The sequence below is a fragment of the Haemaphysalis longicornis genome, unplaced genomic scaffold (genome assembly GCF_048455015.1).
Source record: "Haemaphysalis longicornis isolate Haplotype H1 unplaced genomic scaffold, Haemaphysalis longicornis Haplotype H1 scaffold_6, whole genome shotgun sequence".
NCBI lineage: Eukaryota > Metazoa > Arthropoda > Arachnida > Ixodida > Ixodidae > Haemaphysalis > Haemaphysalis longicornis.
The window spans coordinates 73,848,732-73,872,899 of NW_027526407.1; the positions used below are offsets into that span (position 1 = coordinate 73,848,732).

The window sequence follows — 24,168 nt, forward strand, 5'->3', positions numbered from 1 at the left end:
TAATTAAATTATTTCTCATTATACGTTGCGGGTTTGCGAAATTGACTTTAAAGCTACGGGCGGCCGGTGTCTGCCAATTCCACGCCGACTCTGCTCCGCCGGCACCACCGCTGTCGCTTGAGCTGTGATGATGTTGATTGTAAGGTTTAACGCGCCGACGCAACGCAAGCGATGAGGCGTGCCGTAGTGGAGGGCTCCGGATTAATGTCGACCACCTGGGGATCTTTAACGTGCGCCGAAATCTCGTACACACCGGCGTTTTTGCTTTTCGCCTCCACCAGAAAAGCGGCCGCCGTGGCCGGGAATCGAACCCGCGTCCTCGAGCTCAGCAGCACAACGCCTTAGCCACTGAGCCACCGCGGCGGGTCGAGCTGTGATGATGCGAGACTCGTTTTGATTGATTGATTGTAAGGTCTAACGCGCCGGCGCAACGCAGGTGATGAGGCGCGCCGTAGTGGAGGGCTCCGGATTAATTTTGACCACCTGAGGATTTTTAACGTGCGCCGAAATGTCGTACACACGGGCGTTCTTGCTTTTCGCCTCCATCAGAAAAGCGGCCGCCGCGGCCGGGAATCGAACCCGCTTCCTCGTCCTGGTACAAACAGTTGAACTGAAACAACCATACTTTCTGAGAACCAGCCTAAGAGTTTGTTTCATAAAAACGCTTGGGCAAGCTGCACCGATCCGCGTTTCAGCACGCACGATGCGTGACGTCACAAATTGCGGTGCGAGAAAGTGAATGCAGGGGGCGATACCGGTTTCGGCGCTTTTGATCACATTTTCTGCGTTAGCAAGCATTGCAACTGCCGTGGCCGTAAGTGGTATATGCGCATTCACGGCACTGTTTTCTACCGACGGAGGCAAACTTGTTTCTAGAGTTTAGCGCCCCTTTAAACGGTGTCAACACCGCAATGTCGTCAAACGTATGGCCGGACGCACGGAGCGCTTCTCGCAATGCGCGTTCATAGGACCACCCTCATAAACGTGTTCTCGTGCAACTAAAAAGATGACTCCGGCTGCCGCCGTAACGTTGGCTTCTGTTCCGTGTCCCGTGGCTTGTTAAGACCGAAAGATATCTTCCCACGAATAAAAAAAAAAAACAGCAAAATTGGACACGCTTCCAGGGCACCCAAAGGCCGACAGCATACCACTTCCGGCTGAAACCGAAAATTATCTCCCCGAATTCAACAGCTAAATGCCGAGAGAGAGAGAGAGAGAGTAAAAAACAGCATGCGGCATCTCACAACTCCCAAAAAGCAGCAGCAGACGATCATTCCCTTCCGACGCAGACGACAGGAGATTGCCACGGTAGCAGACGAAACCGGCGCCATGGTGGTGTCGACGACGACGACCAGGAACGAGCAGACGATACGCGCGCACGTGAAACGAAAGCAGAGGACTCCGCAGGACAAGACCCGCACGACCGTGCAAGCGGCACAACTGCTGACAAGCAGACAGACCCGGGTGTCTCCGAACCCTAAACCAAACCCTCCCCATCACTCCTAGGAAAGGCGACGGTGTCGGTCCATTGTCTGCGGAACACAACACACCCCTTTCCCAACCACGGACCTCCCTCGCCCTTGAAAAAAAATTTTCAACCCTCTCACCCGCCGCCGCCGCTCATGAATGGCGTAACCCCATACGCCCGTCGGCATGGGTATGCGGGCGCGCCGATCGAAATGCGCCTCGCCGTATCCAGTGTCTTCCTTTTTGAAAATGCCGCCGCCAGCATCACAGGTCATTCTTATGTCCCGGTCGTGTCGATAGAAGTTTTCAGACGCGTATTGAAACTCAACGCCAGAAGGGGAACTAAAACAAAAACATCGAATGCCTCATCACCTCTGCCGTAAACAGAAACGGTAAGGAAAACAATCAATATACAGTTGAACCTCGTTATAACGAACACTGATATAGAGAATTATTGGCTATAGCGAACTAGATACAATCTTTGGTAGGTCATGCTTTATTTCAACGGCACTTATTCTTTTACAACGAAACGGAAAGCGTGAGAGCCGCGCGCGATATCGGATATAACGAAGAAATATTTGACCTGGAGGCTGAGAAGCTACTTGGAAAAATCCTTCGGCATCCGAAACTGCAGATAAAGGCCCTTTTGTTCGTGGACACTGTGGAAAACTCCATCCTGCTGAGTGCAGAAAATAGCCCCCAGATGAAGCTCACACCCTTCACCAAATAAATAAAGACGCAGGCCTGTTTTGTCAAGTGAACCTTGTTTTGTCGTAATTTCGCGTACTCATGTTCCGGTTCATTGAGGTTGAAATGCAACAAGGAGGACGACAAGGGTTACCTTGTTTATAGTGGGTTGGAAGCCTTCAAAAATGCATTTTTGTGTCAAGTATTTTTGCGCGAGCCAGAATTGCTACAGCCAATTTTTATCTCTACTGCTATAACGAATATCGGATATAACGAACTAATTTGCTGTCCCGGTACTGTACTTCGCTATAACGAGGTTCGACTGTATACGACGTATTCGTTTCTGGCTGTGAAACGAGGTAAAATGCAATACTATACGCAAGAGTCAGTAGACAGTTTTAGTTGAGCGCACGCAGGAGCTCTGCGCACGCAGGGAACTTGCGGGGGCGCGAGAGCGCATGCGCAGTACGTAAGCGGCAGCCGCGCGCTTTGCGTGCGCCCGCAAGTTTTGGAAACTTGCGTTGCGGGTTTTGCGGGCTTTGCGTGTCGTTAACGAGGCCCGAGCGGCCTCGTTAACGACACCCCTCGTTTCCTCCGGTCTCCCTCCCGAGTCGCGACAGCTCGGACACAACCACTTGAACACCTCACATTCCAACATGGCATCCACACGGAACGGCTCAAACGGGACAGCTCGGATTCGGTTTAATATACATATCGATTTGGAAATGTTAGCTTACGTTCGAAATTTAAATCCTTTCAAAGACCCCATGGAGTGGACGGAAATAGCATCCAAGATGCAATAGCTGCTTCAGCAGCCGTTCACGGCCCGTGCTGTGCGCGACCGCACGGAGCTGCTACTCGGGCAGTACGCATCGGCCGACCGGACCAACCTACGCAGGTGAGTGCGGTGACTGCATAACTGTAGCTTACGCTAAGAAAAGGTGCCTAAAACTACCGGTGTACCAATACATGACATCTTTTCGTAGGTCGGGAACCGAGGAAAACTATGAGAAACGGGAAAGCCTCCTGCAGGAGCTGCTCGACATGGCGCGGGAGCACGGAGTGCGAATTCGTGCCCCTCGTAGAACGAGCACTGCACCAGCAGTACGGGCAGTACACACACGGGAGCAGCAGGCTGCATCTACGACGGCCTCTGTGCGCATCTCGGCGGCGCAGTCGAGGGACATCTTCGCCGCGCAGCACTCGGCTCGCAACGCGGACACCCGCCGCGCTGGTGAGTACCCATTTGCGATATGCTGAGACACCACTGTCACCGAGTTACTTACGTGCTCTTGCCTCGTTAACAGTGTAAACATTAGAGTTACGCTAATAATCGAAACTTCGATTGGTTTGCAAAAAGCGTCTGCTATTCGAGCTTTCCTGGCTTTCCTGCACAACAGCGGTGTTGTGCAGGAAAGCTAACTCATCTACAAACTGCGCCAAACAAATGTGTGCTAACCTTACGTATGTCAACTTAAGTGGAACACTCCTTGGACGTAAAATTTCAAACCTACACGTACGTATTCCCATTCACAGTGGCATAAGACTAGCTGCTGCCCCTTACGGGTACATTCCAGCCGCTAGTGTGCCTAGGAAACACCTTGTCAGGAATATAAAATCGTGGTCACTGACCAAGTCAAAAAAGGAAACAATTTGACGTTTCGGAGCCCATACGGGTTCCTTGTTCACAATAAAGCGGGCAAGAGGCCGTCGTCAATTTATATGCAAGATATGGCGCAATGACTTCGTGTAGATTGCAGGCATGTTGCCATCAGTCCGGTTGACAGTATGAGGTGTGGTTTGGATGATGAGTGACTCGAGGAAAAGACGGGAGGCCAAATTTCTTTCTTTTGCTATGATAGCGGTGTCGTCCCAACCGATGCGGTGATTGTGCTGGCAGGCGTGCTCTGCCAGTGCATTCGTCGTTCGATTTTCTTTTGCAACGTCACGTTGATGCTCCTTCAATCTTCGTGAAAACTTGCCCACTTCGCCGATATAAACGCAATCGCAGTCAGCGCAAGGGATTTTGTATACGACTCCCGGGAACTTGTCACTCTCCATCTTGTCCTTTACGTTCACGAGCCTGCTGCGCAGCTTGCGTGAAGGCACGTGCGCTACACGTAAATCGTATTTGGAAAATACGCGGTAAAGTGCCTCGCTGACTCCTTGAACGTAGGGAATGGCGGCGCGTATGGTGGCCGTCTTGCTGGCGGTTCCGTTCGGTCGTAGAATCTGATTTTCGATTCGTGCCACAAAATTCCTAGGGTATCCATTTGCCGACAGCTCTTGATGCACAGTCGTCAATTCTTCCTTCAATCTCTGTTGATTGGAGCATAGGCGTTTGGCTCTTGACCCCTGACCAGACGACCCCTGACCCCTGACCAGACGAAGTTTCGTCGAACACTCGACTACGTTAGCTATCGGAGCAAACACGGACAAGAGGTTGTTACCAAGATACGGCGATTTGTTTCCTTCACTTCAAAAGGTTATGGTATCTTTCGACGTAACCGCATTGTTTACTAGCGTTCCAACAGACCTTGCAGTACAAACCTGCACGGAAGCCCTGCGTTCGGACGCCAAACTCGCCGACCGGACTCCCTTCGACGTGCCTGAACTGAGTGAGCTACTTCGCTTTTGTCTCAGTAACACTTATTTTTCCTACGGGCACAAAATATACAAGCAAATCCACGGAACAGCTATGGGCGCCTCTATATCTGTCACCGCAGCCAACATTGTCATGGAAGCGGTCGAGCAGAAGGTCCTGGACAACTTCACGCCCGCCCCAAAGGTCTTTCTACGATATGTTGATGATTGTTTCTGCATCCTCCCTAAGGATGACGTGCCGAGGTTCTTGGAAGCCCTAAATTCGGTGGACCCTCACATACAATTCACGTGTGAACGAGAGACTGGGGAGTGCCTTCCGTTTCTTGATGTTTGCATTCGTCGCTCGAACGGCTGCCTCTCCTTCACCGTTTATCGCAAGAAGACACACACCGGGCGCTACCTGCAGTACAGCTCATGCCACCCCATTGCCCACAAGAGGTCTGTCGTCTCGGCACTGATTACCAGAGCCAAACGCCTATGCTCCAATCAACAGAGATTGAAGGAAGAATTGACGACTGTGCATCAAGAGCTGTCGGCAAATGGATACCCTAGGAATTTTGTGGCACGAATCGAAAATCAGATTCTACGACCGAACGGAACCGCCAGCAAGACGGCCACCATGCGCGCCGCCATTCCCTACGTTCAAGGAGTCAGCGAGGCACTTTGCCGCGTATTTTCCAAGTACGATTTACGTGTAGCGCACGTGCCTTCAAGCAAGCTGCGCAGCAGGCTCGTGAACGTAAAGGACAAGATGGAGAGTGACAAGTTCCCGGGAGTCGTATACAAAATCCCTTGCGCTGACTGCGATTGCGTTTATATCGGCGAAACGGGCAAGTTTTCACGAAGATTGAAGGAGCATCAACGTGACGTTGCAAAAGAAAATCGAACTACGAATGCACTGGCAGAGCACGCCTGCCAGCACAATCACCGCATCGGTTGGGACGACACCGCTATCATAGCAAAAGAAAGAAATTTGGCCTCCCGTCTTTTCCTCGAGTCACTCATCATCCAAACCACACCTCATACTGTCAACCGGACTGATGGCAACATGCCTGCAATCTACACGAAGTCATTGCGCCATATCTTGCATATAAATTGACGACGGCCTCTTGCCCGCTTTATTGTGAACAAGGAACCCGTATGGGCTCCGAAACGTCAAATTGTTTCCTTTTTTGACTTGGTCAGTGACCACGATTTTATATTCGCAAATATGACCCCTGACCAGACGAAGTTTCGTCGAACACTCGACTACCTTGTCAGGAAATGGAAGGATTACAAATGGTCATGAATATTGCATCCATGCAAAACATGATAAAGTGGAGGTTTTTGTTCACCCGTGAAATTGTAGGGGCTTGCAACCTACAACGGCTGGGTGACCGTTGCACCAGCGTGCGGTTTATCGTCCTCACCAAAAATGAAACTGAGTATCTGGCTTTAATACGATGAGCTTCTCAAAAGTGAAATGTGACATCATGACATTTTTTTTGTTACTGGTGCCTTGGGTATATATTTTTGGCGGTTCATCAATGCAGCTTAGTTGAAGTGGTGAATGCGAACATCTTTGACTGAACTATGTCTGTTTGTGTCTGTTTGCTTAAAACTTAAAGAAAAGGGCAGATACTTCAAGAGGCTTACTTAAAGCGATCCCACTCCTACAAGAACACCATAAATGCTTTCCATAAATGTTCTCTCTCCTCACAAGGGGACTCACTTGCGTCCTTGTTCATCGACTCATTTTTTGAGATTTCTGTGTGTGTGTGTGTGTGTGTGCACTTGTGAGAGAGAGTGAGAGAGAGAGTGATGAATACTATTCATGTTTGTGAGCCACCTATAGTTGCATTTGGTAATAATCGATGCAGCAGGTGCTTACATTGTACGATTTGTTTGCAGGCACCGATGGCACTGAGACAGCGACGGAGGTGCTCAACCGAATTGTGAACCACGACGACGCCAGCAGCAACCATGCTGAAGACGACTTCACGGTTCAGCACATGGATGAACACCCAGACGACCAACAGGACGTGACCCCCTGGAACAGCCCCAGCCAGGCAGACCCAGCAAGCCAGGCACTGTCGGTGAACCAGGTGCCTATGACAACGGAGCAGGCACACCAAGCACAAGCCGGCTTCCCGACCCTGCTGCTAGCTTGGGCCCGACACCTACACGAAACGAGGTGGTTCGTGGTAAGGGGCTCCTATTAGACCTTTTGTTGTAACAATGGTCATGTATCTGATTTTACACTCAGGTTCCAGTCTCGCCATTTGTTTATTTTGTTCTCATAGTAGCCATTTGCTTTCAGGTTCAGATTTCTACATCAGTGTTCTTTGTTGCTCTTGTTAACTGCAGCATCTCGCTTGCACCCACTTTTCGTTTTGTGCCTCATTTTATGTCATTTTGTAACACGTTTCCTTTCAGGAAGGAGGAAAAACGATCAAGAGGCTCGCTACGAGTTTTTTGAAAAGAGGATGCGGCATGAAATTATAATGAAGGAGAAGGAAGCCACAATAGAATCAAAGCGCATCGCTTTGGAAGAAAAACGGCTCCAGCTGGAGAAGGATGCGGCTGAACGCGAACTGCGTGTCGCACATGAAATGCGAAAACAGATGGAGGAGATGAGACAGCACATGGCAGAAGAGCGTGCTATAGAGCGTGCAGAGGAACGCCGGCTGCGTGCTGCAGAACGAGAAATTGAACGGCCAGAAAGGGCCGAAGAAAGAGAAGCCTTCCTAGAAATTATAGAAAAGCTCATTCAAAATAAGTAGTTGAGGCCAAAACTTTTTTAATGTGACGAGAAATTGTCACAGAATTGTTTATTCACTTCTGCAGCATTGATGCATTTGGAGTTCGACCTCATTTTTATTTCAACTCCCATGTACATAAACCTGAAACAATAAAAATGAAAGTTGACGTTTCTATTTCTCAAAACATGCTACTGTGAATTGAATAAGTGAAATACATTAGATACCCTTCTGTGGATCACATCTTTATACACAAGTGCAACTTCCACCACTGCATATACGTACACTGTGCTATCTGAGCAAAGCAAATTTGTCAATAACATGATAAACCTTTGATTCTCAGCTATGCAAGAGGAGACTGGGACTAAAGGCACAGATGGCCAGATAGAGCTCCTCAGCTCCCTACACACTGTGTCAGCAGCATTGCAACGTCAGCAAATATTTCACAGGATGTATATCATGGTACGCCTGTCTGTGACAGGGCAATCGCTATCACCAATGAAGAAAAAAGTAAAAATTATGAAGCAGCCAAAAGGAGAGTATGAGAAATGAGGTGTGCGAAAGAATAATATTACAACACAAAATCACACAGAACACAGGTGCTGTCAAAAAACAAACATAGGACGAGGTGTCCACGCCTCGTCATATGTGAAAGTAAAAAAAGCTTGTAGAATCGATTTTAAAAAACAGTGTAAATACAGTCATGAAGCAAACAAAGATTCAGAACTGTTTCATAAATTCTGAGGGCCAAGCATAAATTAAAATGAATCTTTTGCAACATGCTGCAGCGTTCTTTTGAGCTTATTTTAGTCATACGGTGCCCACGTTGAACTAGGGCCTGATTAGTAAGTGAAAACATGGCTCCCTGCTTATAAGATACATCTCGTATAAGAGACAGAAACTGCTCCCCGGTATGTGTCTCTTATAAAGGGGTTCAAATGTATAAAAATGAATATTTGTCTACATATTGTTACGTGTGTAACCAGCAATAGAGCGCAGACGCCAATCGTCCGGAGCCGGTGTGCACCGTTCTGGCGTGTATCCATCATCCTCATCCTCATCATGGAAATCACAAGTATGATCATCACTGCCTAAGCCGTGAAAAAGACGAGAACGTGCCCCTTCGTGAGCGCGTGTTCTTGGTGTGACCGCTGCCAGGCATCAGGCACAAGTTTCCCGAAATACACCCTCTTTTCTCTCTTCTACTGGCCTTCATCAATTGTTGCGTCGTGACAATATACATACTTATACATACATAGTTCTGCTCAGAAAAAGAAACCCACTTGAGTACTACCTGCTAGACAAATAATGAAAGCATAAAGCTATGCATTACAACCAAACAATGCAAAAAGGAGCAGGCATGGTAAACAACTTTTGCGAAAAATTTTTTACAGCATTACAAAATGGGACCACCTCCTCAAAGTGCAATCCAGGGCAGGAACTGCTAACACTATATCCCACTTCAACCATTTGTTTTGAAACCAAATGAATGGACAAGCAATACTAGTGCCAGTTAAAAAAAATTGTCAAGCTTTCAACAAGAACTTATACCATGACAGTTTACTACACAGACACCACAATGAACTTCAAAACAAGCATCCCGTGTTCAAAACAGCAGCATATGCTCTGCTACCATTACGTGGTTGGCAAGGCTCTGACATTCAGCCTAAAACAATAACAGAATATATATCAGCCTCTATTCCAATAAGCGATCAACAATGCATAACACAGTCAGGTGTCATGCAGTCTGACATACTGAACAAAATGATGGATTCGAAAAGCGAAACGCCCATTTATTTGAGATTTCGGTGCCTGTTAAAGATACCCAGGTGGTCAATATTAATCTGGAGCCCTCCACTATAGGGCACCTCATCTCCTGTGTAGTGTCAGTGCATTAAACCTCATAATCAATCAGTGAGGTACTGAACAAAATATACATGCTGTTGCCACACAGTGCAGCACTAAAAAAATAGTTACAATTGGTTGTCTGCAAACTCCTCCACTATACATGACAGTGCCACGTGTCACGCAGCCTCAGGTACTGAACAAAATAAATCTGCTACTGCCACACAATACAGCATTAGAAAAAGGTTACAATTAATTGTTCGTGTACTCCTCCACTAAACATGATGTAGTCGGGTGTCAGGTAGCCTGATGTACAGAACAAAAAACATATGCTGCCGCCATACAGTACAACGTAAAAAATTTTCAATTGGGCATTATGGGGAAAACAAATGGTGGCGATTCCACAATTAAGTGGCACGTAGCGTCAGATAGGTTTGCAGGTGAGGTGGCTCTAAGTCAAAGTACATTGACACTTGCCTTCCGTACATGCATGTGTGACAGTTAGTTAGGATCACAGCAGCCTTGTACATCTCACCCACCTGCTGCCGAAGGAGCTTTTGGTTTTTCTTGAAGTCAAGAAAGGCAAACTCGTTTACAACTTTTCCAAACCCCCACTCGACAGCTTGTCGCACAGAGCTCATGCACTTGTTGAAGGCTTCCTGAACTGCAGTCAGCCTGAACCCACCGTACGGCTTCATGATGAGTGGCTGCAGGGGATACGCCGGATCGCCGTAGATGACATAGTAATCATCCTTCACAAGCTGCTCCAGCTTAAAGTACAGGCCACTGTCCTTCAGGATTCCTGTGCAAAAAGACAGCCACCAGGGTAAATGATAGGAAGAATAGGTGCATAATGAGCAAATAAATGAAAAATGTGATTTGATGGCATTTGCCCTGTTTTATGACCTGTTTTTTTCAGATGGCCCTACACAGTTTACGGAAAAAGCGCATGCATGCAAGGCCAAAACACTGAGCTGATGGTATCTTCCAAGTCGCACTTTCGTCAGATGATAATTATACTAAAAGCGTACTGTGACCAAAATGATTTTAGACTATGCTATTTCCAACCATTGCCAGCATAGAAAAAAAAGTTATCGTTCAATTTTTTGTGGCGCATGCATGCCTGGGGTATCGGACAAGAATAAGAAACACTAAGGGCCAATATGCTTACTTCACAAAATTTACAAAACTGCGAATCGTAGCTAAAAGGATCTCTGGGAGCGAATTGTTTAGGGGCGCTCTATTGAGATAAGTGTACACTTGTTAGGTGCGAACACTCCAACCCTCTGAAGAACCAGCATTCCTGAATATTTTTCTTGGGCTGAAACGCTAAAATGCTCATGAATAACTTGGAGGCAATTTTAAATAGTGTTCTGCATTTTTTACTAATTGGCATAAATATGCCAATAGTGATGCAAGTTTAAAACTGTCTGTCTAATGGAACAATATAAAAATCCAGCGCACGTTCTCTATGGGTTCCTTTTTAAAATAGATTGAACGTGAAGATATAGCAGCAGTTTGATATCTGTAGCTTTACCCCGCTTCCTAAGTATACACACAGACAGAGACAGCAGCAGGAAATTTAGTGAATGTTCGGGCTTCGAAGCGTAATTTTTTCTTAAAATCAATAAAAAGTGAAACGCTATGCCCGACAGTGCTGTTATGCCAGTTCTGAAATACAGTTTCCACTGCATTCGGGCATAAACATGATTTGAACTGATTTCATTCGGTGTGCCGCTGTAATCTGTTGTTTTAGCTGCAATATGTACATGCAAGTGCAATCATGCCAAACACTTTTTTTTTCTTTTTTGCAATTGTTATGCCATGCTTGTGACATGTGTTTATTCAGCCCACACAATGTTTTTGGGATAATGAAGGTATGTTAATAAATAAAGTGTAAGGTATATAGTTGACGCTCCGGTGGATTGCTAATACGGTTTATTTTTAGGCGAGAGCCAAGAAGGTCTGAGTGTACAGATAATGGCCGTTCTCGCTTGTCAAAAGCCTCCCGTGGTGCTTCTTCTCTAGAGGACATAAGCGTGAACGCGTACCCATACGGGTAAGTTGGACAGCCTTGCAGAACATAAGATGGCACGTATCCACATGGCTTACACCTGCCTGTGAAAGGTACCCCAATGGCCTGATGGTGAAGTACTTCAGTAAAGTACGTTGTTGGGCTAGTTGGTGCATGTCTCTACTTGAAAAAGTTAGTGCGCATCCGTCCCGTCCTTCTTCGTGCTCGTGTTGTGTATTTTTTAGCGCCTTTTTCAAGTAGGGGCCTGATGGTGGTATATGTACCCAATATCGTTGCTACAAAATCAATAGAATAATAAACAAACACTGCTGCAGAGTCTGCTTTGCAGCCAGCTTGGTGTGGTGCTCACGCCAAGAGCCAAGCACTAACCATTAAAACAGACGGAGAGAATATAGAATCAGGCAGCAAGCAATCCCAAGAAGAGAGCGCGCCAGCAAGATGAAAGGCAATTTTGAGGGGGGTGCCAATCTCCCACTTCTCTTCATGGCATTTGAAAGGAATGCTGGAAAACCTGAATTTTCTTTTCGGTTTCACTCCTTAGCAAAATAATAAATCATGCGCCGTTTTCATTTTTGTTCCAGCCAAAAATACCGTTCTTTTTTTTTTGCTTTTCGTTTCTGGTTTTGGTTCCGTCCGACACTCTGCCAGCCTGCTTGCTGACATAGCTTGCTCTATAAGACAAAGAAACGAAAGCAAAGACGCATACATGGTGTAGCACGAAAAAGCTGATTGAAATAATACGTGCCAAGACAAAAAAATGAAAGCGAGGAAGAAGATGCAAATACGATGTTGCAGCAAAGAATTAAAAGCACTCAAGGTTTGAAGGCAAGTCCTTTCAATAAGTGCCCCAAAGAATTTTTTTAACAATGCTATAAAGTGTTGTTAATTTTAACTGAAAGGAAGTTGAAAATTTCTCGAATTAAATAGGCTTTGAATCAGTGATTATTAATTAAAGGAAAATGTTTACAGGAACCGTGTGGCCAGTTTGCAGATTAAACTGGTCTTACACAAGTAAGACGCCTTGAATACTAATGTCACAGCTGCTCCGCATGAGGTGCAGCCTGCTACATCGCGGGGCAAACAAAAGGTGGAGCCGTGAAGCGAAAGTTGACAGTTGCCACCGCTCTATCGGGGGGCACTGCTACGGGACAAGTCCCCCTGCTCTCCCTTTGAAAAGGCGCCGCGAATCAGTACGGGACAAGTTTTTTGTTTTTGTCGGAGAAATTCTGCACCTCGCTTGCAGACCGTGCAACCGCATACATGGCAGTATAAATGGTATAAACGTGTCGAGACCCTTCTTGTGTAGTACACAGCACTATGCCGCGCAACTGTTGTGTGCTACAAAAGGAAGGAAACGCCCACCAATACGGTACCACGAGTTTCCGTGCAACGAACAGCGCCATAAAGCAATGCTAAAGAACATTTGTCGAGAAGGGATAACTGGAAAAGCAAGCATGTGGGAGCCAAATGACAGTTCATTTCGTCGATGGTGACTATTAGAAGTCCACAAAGCTCAATATTTTGCTTCCAACAGCTGTTCCAACGGTTTTCCCGACTCAGTTGCAAAGCCTTAATGCAGCTTACGAAACCGACTGAAGCGGTATACAGGTTAGTCAAAAGCCTTGACAACAGAACGCTGAGATACCTGACAATGCAGGTAACTGGTCTCTGCAAGCTCACCTGCAACTTTGTTGGAAAAGTTATGAAGTGTCCAGAGGTCAGGCGAATTGGCAAGCTTTGCCAACGCTTGGTATCAACACGTCTACCCCATCTTGCAAAATGGCAGGAACCGACATGTTACAGGGATGATCAAGGCTACACCGAGGAACTCTGTAGAGTGTTTCTGAAAAAATTGTTGCAGCCACTGCTGGCAAACTGAGCCGGAGACCTGAATGCAACTGAAGAGCGGATGAAACTTGCCTACAAGCCTCTATCACGGAAGGTGGTGTGATTTTGAGGCAACGAGGCGCTTTCCATGGCTGCACATATTGTAAATAAAGTGAACTTGACTCAACCTTCCATGATCTCTTTCTTTTTTGTGTTAACGTGGTGATTACTCAATTCACGCCCAATAAATTTTTCTTCACAGCATCATGTTTATATAGGGATGCAAAAATGTCTATAATGCGGTTAAATGTGCGATCCGTTGTAGACTTCGACCTCATTTTTCTACAAAGCTGGAACTAAAAACTTAATCAGAAAATTATTTGTTGTAACCTATAAGTCGCTTTGCAGGGGTTTGTAGGAATTCTATTTTACGGGTAATCGCGCGGCTCCTTTCATGCGCGTTTTTCCCGTAGCAGTGGCTCCGATGCAGTTTCACGAAAAACTAGGTTTGTGACGCTGGTTTTGGGCAACGTCGCAAGCCGCACCTCGTGCGTGCAATCGAACGGCTGTGCTAATTTATATGAGAATGCAACATAGTCTACCCAACTTGCCTGCATCGTGCCGCCTTCCCGGGTACGGACCATCCAACTGGCATATAATGCCATTTGGGCACATCAGCGACTGGTACTTCAGGCAATGTACCCGTTTGTGGCCTGAAAAGTACGCCTTCTGGTTCCTCTTTGGCCGACAGATGGGGCGGGCGGTGCCATCGATGAAGGCCCAACAGTTGGTTAGGGGCGCACCTTTGCGTTGCACAGCCTGCAACAGAAAACAAAATATGCTTTGGCACTTTGCTTTTTCAAAGCTGATGCACTCGAATCAGGTTAAGCAGTTGTCTGTATAACAGTAATAGTGTACGGTTTGGTTCTGATGTTCTGATGGTTCTGATGATGTAAATGCAAAAAAAAAATAATAAGGCACTTGCTGGCTTTGGTGCCTTTTTTTACCCATTTCGTAGTTTACACTTAATGAAGATGCTTGCACACTTCGGGTTTTAGGTGGCCTTGTTTGTATACGCTGAAAATACATTTCTTTAAATTGCTATTTGAGCAGTGGGAGGGTCGGTTGACCAGCTCCTATTCGGATCCCCTACAACATATGGTAGAACGGGCGAGACAGGCCGCCAAGACCCTGGGCTTCCTGGACTAAGAGGTTCCCCACCTGGCAATTAACCCACAAACTGCTCGATTAAACGTTTATTTTTCCTCTTTAAATGGACAGTCGCTTATTGACTAGGTGCTGCAAGGCCATGATAGCACAGCCCTTGTACGTGTATGCGCGAGAGAAATAGGGGCATATAAAGTGAAATTGCAGCGTTATGAAAGCGAGAGTATGCAAGTAAAATAGCAAAGCGTACTTACGTATGCGAGAGCACTTGGCGACAGCCAGGTGTGGTTGTTGCAGTCCTTCAGGAGGTGGCCGAATGTGCCAACTATGTGCTTCAGCACTTTTGAAGTCACGCTAGACATGACGGAGTAGTGCAACCCGAAAATGTTCTGCAAATCACACCACCTATTCGGGTAGGCGAGGCGGCGAAGTGCTAAGCACAGAGCGTCGCGGCCCGGCACGGTCACTTTCTGTGCACTCACCACCACTTCGGGTATCAGAAGTGCTTCAACAAGCACATCGATGTCGTCCTTTTGAAACCTGAACTGCTGTTCAAAAAGACTGCGCTCGATCCGGTTGATGTCTAGCAGTCCAGACCTCGACCGGTACCTCAGCAGTTCTGACTCGCGACCGCGCCTCAGTTCGTAATCGATATCTTCGAGCGTGAGGTCCCCTTTCAGCAGTCGCTTCTCTTCGCTGGTCAGCATATAATCTTCTATTTCGGACCAAGTCAGGTTGCACGCCGTGAAGCGGTCGCAAAGAATGCTGGAAGGGATCGCGTTCAAGGAGATCAGAAAGCGAAAGCGCTAACAGGGAAAGCCCGCGAAAGTTACGATTCGCGGAAAAGCCCGCGAAACGAAAGTGACTCGCCCCAAACCGGCTTACGGCTTCTGCTGGCTAGGGATAGGCCTGGCGCTGGCCGGCAACGGCATTTATGGTTCGCCAATATGCCGTTTAGTGGCGCTGCGTGACGCACAAAGCGCACTTTTTCACGCTACTGTTTTATCCATGCATCGACTTCTGCGTGCGCTCAACTAAAACTGGTCTTCGCGTGAACTTCGCTGCGCGCGCAGCGCTTCCGCTACGTGCGCGCGCAACTCTCTGCGTACGCTCAACTAAAACTGTCTAGTGACGCGCGACCATTGATAAAGCCCGTTTTTTTTTTTTTTTATCACAGGCTGGGATAAATTAGGCGTCATAACAGTGCGAAAGAGCGCGTAAACTCAAAACCCAACTACTAGTGTATGAAGTTACAGATTGTGTAAGGCTGGAAGGCCGAATAGGCTGCTGCCTGTAAACGATGACGCAAGCAGGATCTGTCTACCTACACCGAGGGAGATGCTCACGCACGCACGCAGGCGCGCACACACGCCCCTCACAGAACAAGTTAGACGACGCTTGATATATCCACGCAAGTGCGCAACAAATTACAATAACGTTAAAGGAATGCTCGCAACGAATGAGAGCACTTCAGAACTCTTTCACTTGAACGTGAATGCGTCTTCATTAGCACTTCAAAAACTATTTTGTGAGGGCGAATAATGCGCATTGCAACCTCCTTAAAGGGAAGCTGAAGCGCTTTCCAAAAAATTTGAGTTAGGTTAACAGTTATATAGTTTCTTGCGCGCTGATTCCGAATATCACATTGAAATTTATCGTACATGAGTCCAAGTGGCATTTGTCTTGCAAAAAGCGCGGCCCCGTTTGAAAGACGCGCGCTTTTCGTCTTTTGACGCCCCTGATTGGTTGCGCCCGTCATGACGTCAAAGGAGGACACCCTTCGGCCGCGCGGGTTGTCGGAAGCATTGCGAACGATCGCATGGTTGCCTTTGCGGCAATTTAGCTTGCAGTTTAATTTTCGCACATGACTGGAAGTTTGTTTTATAATTTCCCGTGCTGTTGGTTCAATTATCTTGGAGCTTAAATTTGCTTTACACGACAGAGAACCCCAAAGCAGTGACTGTGACGTCGACTAGTGGGTTCCATCAAAATATTTTTGAATTAGGCAACCAGCATAGGGGGATTCTATACCTTGTGTTAATATTAGGTACTGCCTTAACTGTTTCTTATTATACACAAAACCATTTATGCCGAAGATTAATGGGCGTTTTATAAACAATCTACCAGCGAAAAGCACGTACGTGCACTGCGCGAAAAAGTAGCGTTCATGCGCTGTAAACGTATATGCGAGACACATCTTGCCGGTACACGCATAAACCAACAAGCAGACTCTGCTTCCGCATTTCCTTTGTTCGTTGTCGCCCCCCCAAGCCCCGTTACTCATCCCCGTACACAGACCCACACGCGCGCGCAATTTCGGCAGCGGCGCTACGGCGCCTCCGCGATTGCTAGCTGCACTTCGATGAGTGGCGTCTTACTGCTTCACATGCATTTATTCTGAAAACACTGCAGCATAATAGTGCCTGCTCAGCATTATTGGCTGTAGTAGGGCTTGATTTTCGCTTGTGCGTTGCGCATTCTGCTACAATATTACGGCCACCTCGTTATGATTAACAGACCAGTCGGACAAGGCAGTTACGTTGTAGTTACGTTACTTTAGGTAACAATCATTTAACGTTTGTGATAATGAATCGTTGGCCTGTTTCAGCATTTCTAGATTTAAGCATTTACCGCGCTAGTCGTACCGAGGCCGTATATTTACTCTTCGCTCCTATTTTTTATAGTATCATCATTATATATATCACCGACTATCACTGGAGCACACTTGAGGTTCAGTGACAAAAAGTGCTTGCCAGGTTATAATATGCAGCCACACGGAATCTTGGGCAAAAAATTAGGCCCCCGAAGTCAACACAAATTACGGCACGGTGGTGGTTCGGAGTGGTGTTTTTTTTTTAATTCCAGACAAACATCACCTTATCGTGACATGTATACTTGCAAAATAAGTAATCTGGTTGTCTTGGTTCTTTTACTTTGTAGGAATACTGTTTACCTCTTAGCAGGGAGAGAACTTCTATCAGGATTGGCCCCTTGTTTTAGTTTCGCCAAAAAATTGTTTTTTTGAACACTGTCCTGAGCCCATAGGGAAAGAAAACCAACGCGTTTAACGAAACAAGTATTTCCTGAACAAATGTGACTTTGTTTCTGGAATGGAACAAAACATCCCCGACCAAAGTACAGCAGTATTCCCCATCCTTCCTAAATCTGGAATCTAATGTGAACATTCACGTCCGTCGCATAAAAAAAAAAACCGCATCGGAGCGGTTTACAAAGTATTTAACGTAGTGTTGTATATTCTCTGTCATCAAGCACAGCCACCTCGGCTGTCGCTTCCGTATGTTATCAAGCATCCCGGCGTGGAATTATTCTGCTTAGGAATACGGCATGATAACGTATGCCTCGTTTGGCGTTCGTGCATACTTTTTGAACACGAAAATTGTGCAAATGAGGGCTATCAACCACAACAACAAGTAACATTAACAAGGAAACACGGCGAAAAGAGCATGGCCGAGGCGGCCGATCCGGCCGGAAGTCCAGGTATGACGTTTTTCAGCCGGTTTTCGCCCGCGCTCTTCGGTCTTCCGGCATCGCGCGGCGAGATGGGGGCGGGGCATCGGGCCACTTTTGTTTGCTCATTGCGCCGCTTCTATTGCATTTATTGCGAAAATATTTCGTGCACATGAACTATTCAATGTTTACTTGCTGCTAGTCAACTTTTCTTTTAATTCTAAAACCGCTTCACCTTCCCTTTAAGAGCACGTCAAAACGCACTTTTGGCCACGTGACGTCAAAACACTCACGTCAAAACGCTCACGTCAAAACACTAATTTGTGTGTGCGTGCGTGTTTTCTGTTCCCAAGCGTCACTCCTCCCATTCTTTATTCCTATTCTAAGTTTTATTACAAACTGCTTAGTAAAGGGCGAACTTTCCTCCCAATAATTCATCACTAGCAGAACGCATTAATTGCGACCGTTTTTTTTTTAACGACAGGTTGATGTGCCGTATAGTGGAGGGCTACGGATTAGACTACCTGGGGACATTTAACGTGCGCCAAAAAATCCTACACACGGGCGTTTTTGTGAATCTTACCTTACAAAATGGGCTAACTGCTTTCAAATGTAAGTATATTTTTATATATATTCTATAACTGCTATACTTTCGGCCATTGCGTAAGATCGGATTTCCTTCAGCGGGAACGGCGGGTGCGACAAGACCTGACAGCAACCACTCTTTTGCGCTCACTGGAGGTTCGGGGCTGCCAACAACAGCAGAAAAACCCGCGTTTCCTCTCGAGGCTGTCAGCCGAAACCAAAAAAAAAAAAAAATCACTTTCGACCATGGCTTCAAACAGCGCGACGGCAAATCGACTTCTTGAGAACTCGTCGTCTGGCGATTGGAAATCGGTTCCCATGCGGGCCCCGGTCCCCGCGAAAGCAGACGACAAACAAACCACTCGGCCGAGAGAGCAGACGGCGCTCCGAGCAGACGATCCGCGCAGACGACGTGCACGCATCAGCGGCAACGAAGCGACCAATTGTTTGTCGCCGTTATAACGTCCCCGAATATGTTTAAAGGCCCGCACGTCGGGCGCGTTAAAAATATCAAGAGCCTAACACATATTTACTGCATACATCCCACGCTCCCTCCTTTTTCCACGAGAATTCTTCCACACAACCCTATGTAGATTCTTCTGAGCCCGCCGCTGTGAAAGTGAAAAAGAAAACGGCTGCGAACAACGGAATATTCTTCGAGATCCCGCTAAGAGCCCTCTTCTCCTTCTTCTCTCTTCCCTGCGCTTTCTTCCAAGGCAGCGGCGGCTCGCCGAGAAGACAGGGAGCCGATTTGTAACTAGGTTTTCAGGTCGGCCTCCCCTCCTCCCTAACCTTCTCCAAAGAAAGCGCCCGCGACGTCGTGCCGTTCGATCCATTTGGCAGGGTTATGAACGCGATAGCATCGCCCTCGTAAAATATGTCGCGCATAAATTACCCCACCCCGTCAAGACAGAAAGCCGACGCCGCCCCGACCAACCTCTTCTCCCATTCACCCTACGTCCCTCTCCTCCAGACCTTATCCTTCCAGGAGTCGTGAATGCAGCCAGAGACGCGTCGAATCAGCACGGACCGATGCGTCCGCAAAATGGCGGAAGGAGCCCACTCGCTAGCCCAGGCTCTCTCTCCCTTTTTTTTTTATTCGCGCTCAAATTTTAAAGGGGCTCGGAGTTGGCTCTTGACATCGAATCCATCCCCGCTAAAGAAAAGCCGCGGCGGCCTACACGGAAAGAGAACCGGAAGGTCACATATGCATATATGGGGCGCTAACGCTATACGCCGTTGGGGTGGAAAGCAGAGCCACGGTGCGGCAACAATGGGCGGGAAAGAGTGAAGCGACGATCACACGTGAAGGGTCATAACGGTGGTCGGCACACATAAACAGGCGAGAATAAAAAGGAAGGGAAACAGCAGGGGACCCTGCGGGCAGCCGTAATTTAAAATGCCAAGGTCGAGGAGGAGGGGTACGCGTATCCCGCCATAACGGGGGACGCTTTTTTGTTCCTTCCCGTAGTCCCCTGAAAAACTCATCCCACATTTCACTTTCGCTTCTGCGTCGTCCGCTTCCCAAGGGGCAAAAATGTGTGTCGTCTGCACAACAGAGGACGTAACGGTCGCGTCGTCTGCGCGCGGCCCAGACGCCGCGTCATAGAGGGAGAGGCGAAGGGAATGTTTGACGCGCACCCCGGTACAAACACGGGAAGAGTAACGCCAAGCGCGAAGAGAAAGGGGAGTTGTCCGTACTCTGCGCTCATTGTCCTGGCAGGCACTCATCTTCGATGCAAACATCGATGTTCCGTTCATAACTTCAAGCTGCTTCCGATGGCGGCGGCTTATCTTCTTGCCTTGGCGCACCTGAGATGTCACACTCTTGCCAAAGGATAAAGGCGCACCCGTGTGATGTAAGGGCCCTTATGGACTTTTCAAGGATGGGAAACCCATTCCGAGGGCGCCATCTTTTGACGCGTTGGAGCATAAATTCTCGAGTTGCGCGAGGCGCAACAAGTTATACGATCGCATCTGCGCGTACGCGCATCTAGAAATTTCAGGTATCAACAAAAGGATCGGGAGTGCCGTCATGTCGTAGGGCCCTAAGAAGGAAGGCGTTCATAACTGCGAACCCCTTATTATGGCTTGATTCGGTGAACCTATAGCTTGCTGTGTACGCGGCTCGCGCAAGAGGATACAAGACGGCTTCTTCGACAAGGTTCCACACACACTGTAGTGCCCGACAGAAGGAAACTCCGGCACCGCTAAGCTATTGTGTAAGACAATGAAGCACAGAAGTCGTTCGAAAAAAAAAAAAAGAAAAAAAGCGTCCAGCTTTGTATTGGCCGAACACAAAGCTATATAGAAGACCCGCGCTTTCCGCTCTCGCCGTAACAGCTGCTGTTATTTCGGCTCGGGCAGGACCACAATAACGGCACGCGTACAAATAAAAACTCCATGTAAGCGCAGACAAAAAAAGCTTTTCAGCGACACGAAAACTAGTCAGGTCGGACACGCGCGGCCGACAAACTACTTACACTTGGGTGCTGTCGGAGTTTAAAGGGACCACGAACACAAAACACAAGTTTGCTTCATTAAAAGGGCATCCTTTGTCATGATTACAATGCTACCAACGTAATCGCAAATTTAATACAAGCAATGGCGATATTCAGGAAAAAAGCTACATCAGTGGCGACTCCCAGCCACTTCCCGGCGAGTTCTCTATGACGTCACCGAATCTTGCTTGTGTGATCGGTGGCCGCCGCGACCTAACTAATACCGCTGCCACACATACACAAAAAATGACATTAAGTGCTTAATGCCTTAAATTTTAATGCCATTAATTTGCTGCTGCATGCAAAAATCGAATGCCATTCGCTCTAATGTCATTTTTGGTTTAAGGAGTTCCGCACAACTCATTCGCCTTCACGAACATCTGCCTACTCTCGAACGCGATGAGCACCAAATGAATCCAACGAAACTCTCAGCACCAGAGTGTTGATGCGGAAACGTAGCTGAACTTCGAAATAAGACGATTTCTCGTGCACTCTTGGCAGTAAAGTTCTGAAGAAGACGAAGTTCACTAAAACAACGGCAAAAGGCAAAACATCGTGTTACTCGTCATTTTGAAATTTTCGGATTTGGCTACCGCTGGCAGGTGACGGCCGCTGCTGAAGCCACATTTAGAAACGGCTCACACCATTTTTTAGAAAACACTATTTCTCATAAAGTTTTCTTTCACACAAAAAAAAAACATTTTAACCCTTTCTAAGGCGTTTTTCTCCACGTTAAAAACTACTAAATTATGAGTGCATTTCTCTGTTTGGTCATCATCGCCATCATGCCACATTTTATGCCTTTGCGTTTCCGCGTGTAGCACGGCAAGCCCAATGTCATTCATGATTCGGTATCTTAAGGCCTTTGTAATTTTCGTGCACGTGTGGCACGGGTATAAGCCGCCGCTAAGAAACGTGCCGGGCGATTGTGGAGCCTCTAGTTCCGCTTGATCGCATCACTGGAGTGCTAACGTGCAGTTATCCCACTGACGTCACTTCCGCCAAAAACACGTCATCGTGGCGCGCAATTTAAAAGCTTCCCAATGTTTCTCACATTTTTTTTTCGTTAGAAAACGTCGCTGGAATGGTGCTGAGTGAACACCAACGCCAGCTTTTTTTTTTTTTTTTTTCAAATCGAACGATGTTTTATTCTGTCTTCATGGCTGCTTTAGTGTTCTACAATTCAGAGCGCGAAAAGCACAGCGACACAGACGGGCGACGGGACGAGCGCTTGTCCACTCATTCTTCTGAGTCGTGTTTTTCGCGCTCGAAAATTTAGGACAAGTATGCACCGACTTGCCCAACAATGTGTTTTACTGGAGTTTAATGTAGAAAGCCACGCTCGAATTTTGGACAGTCTAGTGATGCAGCCAGAGCAAATCTGCAAAGGGAAGAAACTGCAGGTGTAGCCCGCGTGATGCCCCCACATGTTTATGTCTGTAAGGTTTACACAAAGCGAATCTGGCAGTCACAAAAGCGAATGAGCGCACAGAATAAGTAGTTCATCCTTTATAAAGCGAAGCTTTCTGCGCCTCGCTGGCGGCGTTGCACGCGAAAACGCAGTGCAGGAAAGCCAACTTTACACAACGCGAGGGCATTTGATGATGATGATAAATTCAGTTTTTTCAAGGAAAAAACGCACTGTAGGAAAGCGAAGTTACAAGATGGGTTTTCACAAACAAACGCCTCAAGAAAAAAATCTCGGGCCGTCTACACTAACGTGAAACCTGGGGAGGGGCGAAACATGCAGTGTATAAGTGCATTCTTGGAGCCTTGGCGCTTTTGCCAACAGAGATGAAACCGTTGGGCGGGTACAGGTATACAGCTTTTCTGTAAAGGTCTCTTGTCTTTGAAGCACGAAGCTCTCTAGCGCGAGGCGTAAACGAGTGTCCCGGTGCTTTTTTTTAGTACGCGTTACGTCCTAGCGTGAGGCGTAAACAAGTTTCCCGGTGCTTAAGTATCGCGACTACGTGAGACGACGACGACGACAGGAGACGCCAACAGCCCCAGCCCCTAAAGAAAACGCTTCCCGTGGTCAGAATCGAACCTGGGCCCCTCGCGTTATGAAGCCGACATCTATCCGACTGCGCCATGCCGACACGGTCGAAGAAGTTTGGATTTTTTACTTTGATAGATGCATTGTAGAAAGCGTCGCGTTTTTAGCATCTTTATCTTTAAAAATAGGCTTTAATTTTTGTGTTTCTGTGTGGAAAGAGAATATTTTTGAAATGTTTGAAAGAAATAACGAAAGTCGAGAAAAACATGCGTCCAGCGTGGTCGGGACCGAACGCACGACCTTCGGATTATTACCCATCGGATGCCTTACTAGAGCACTGCACGAGCCTGATTTTAAGGCCCGAGCCCGGCCCGAGCCCGCTTCGAGAAGCCCGAGCCCGACCCGGGCCCGTAACACCTAGCCCGAGCCCGGTCCGGGCCCGGGCATTCATAAGTGAGCCTGGCCCGAGCCTGGCCCGGGCCCGTCATCTTAAGCCCGGGCCCGGCCCGGCCTGGTAATTTTTTTTTTTGGCCTAGGGAGGGCCCGCGCGTGTGTGTCCAGGCCCGGTCTTTGACGCTAAAGAAAGTTTGTTTATTATATTCTGGGCGATCAGACGGAGCATCTAGTCTGTACAAGCACGTCGTGAACTGAAACGCAAAAAATAAGGGTTTAAAAGTGCACACAGTTTAGCTTGCACCGTATGCACTTCACGCCACATCGCCGTAATAATAGCTCGTATTCTTACACGAGAGACATCATTACCTTTGATGACCAGACTCTTGGCAACTCTAAGTGGTTGTCTCAGCCACAAGTTGGTATTGCTGACTATGTACGCGCGTTGAAGTACTTCACATGCAGTGGTCGTTAACCGGGGGTGTTTCTCTGGCATGCGTGTTTGATTCCCAGCCACGGCAGCCGCATTTTGATTGGTGCGATATCTAAAACAAACGTGTACATACATAGACATAGGTGCACAGCTCCAGAATGTCTGAATTAAGTCCTTCCTCTCTTGGGCATTCCTTGTAATCGTATCTTTGATATGTTATACAACAAAATAGAAAATCTTGATGCTGTACAAGAAATGTCATTAAAATTGCAGTATAGTGACCATCAGACCTAGCAAAACGCGTTTTTAAAATAATGCGTACAACAGCAAGAAGCGCGCAAAAATAAACCAAGAATATTCATTTTGATGCTCTTCTCTACACTTCACGTCGGACCTATTAACGGCCGTGCCTATGAATTCAC

General features: G+C 47.2%; 2 protein-coding genes across 2 annotated transcripts in view; both read right to left on the reverse strand.

The window, feature by feature from the left end:
* Positions 1-24,168, reverse strand: part of LOC144143486 (steroid hormone receptor ERR1-like) — a 123,132-nt gene that overhangs the window by 38,576 nt on the left and 60,388 nt on the right. The gene's annotated exons all lie outside the window — the stretch shown is intronic.
* On the reverse strand, positions 7,614-15,225 carry LOC144141663 (uncharacterized). Its single transcript, XM_077673195.1, has 3 exons — positions 14,625-15,225; positions 13,815-14,022; positions 7,614-10,143 (listed from the first exon to the last, which is right to left on the reverse strand). Exons 1-3 carry the CDS (start codon positions 15,075-15,077, stop codon positions 9,749-9,751), a joined length of 1,056 nt encoding a protein of 351 aa, XP_077529321.1. The 5' UTR covers positions 15,078-15,225; the 3' UTR covers positions 7,614-9,748.

Coding starts and splice junctions, on each gene's coding strand:
- LOC144141663 (XM_077673195.1), bottom strand. CDS start 15,077: ATGCTGACCAGCGAAGAGAAGCGACTGCTGAAAGGGGACCTCACGCTC. Junction 14,023..14,624: donor CGCCAAGTGCTCTCGCATAC/GTAAGTACGCTT, acceptor TTTCTGTTGCAG/GCTGTGCAACGCAAAGGTGC. Junction 10,144..13,814: donor GGGAAGGCGGCACGATGCAG/GCAAGTTGGGTA, acceptor CTTTTTGCACAG/GAATCCTGAAGGACAGTGGC.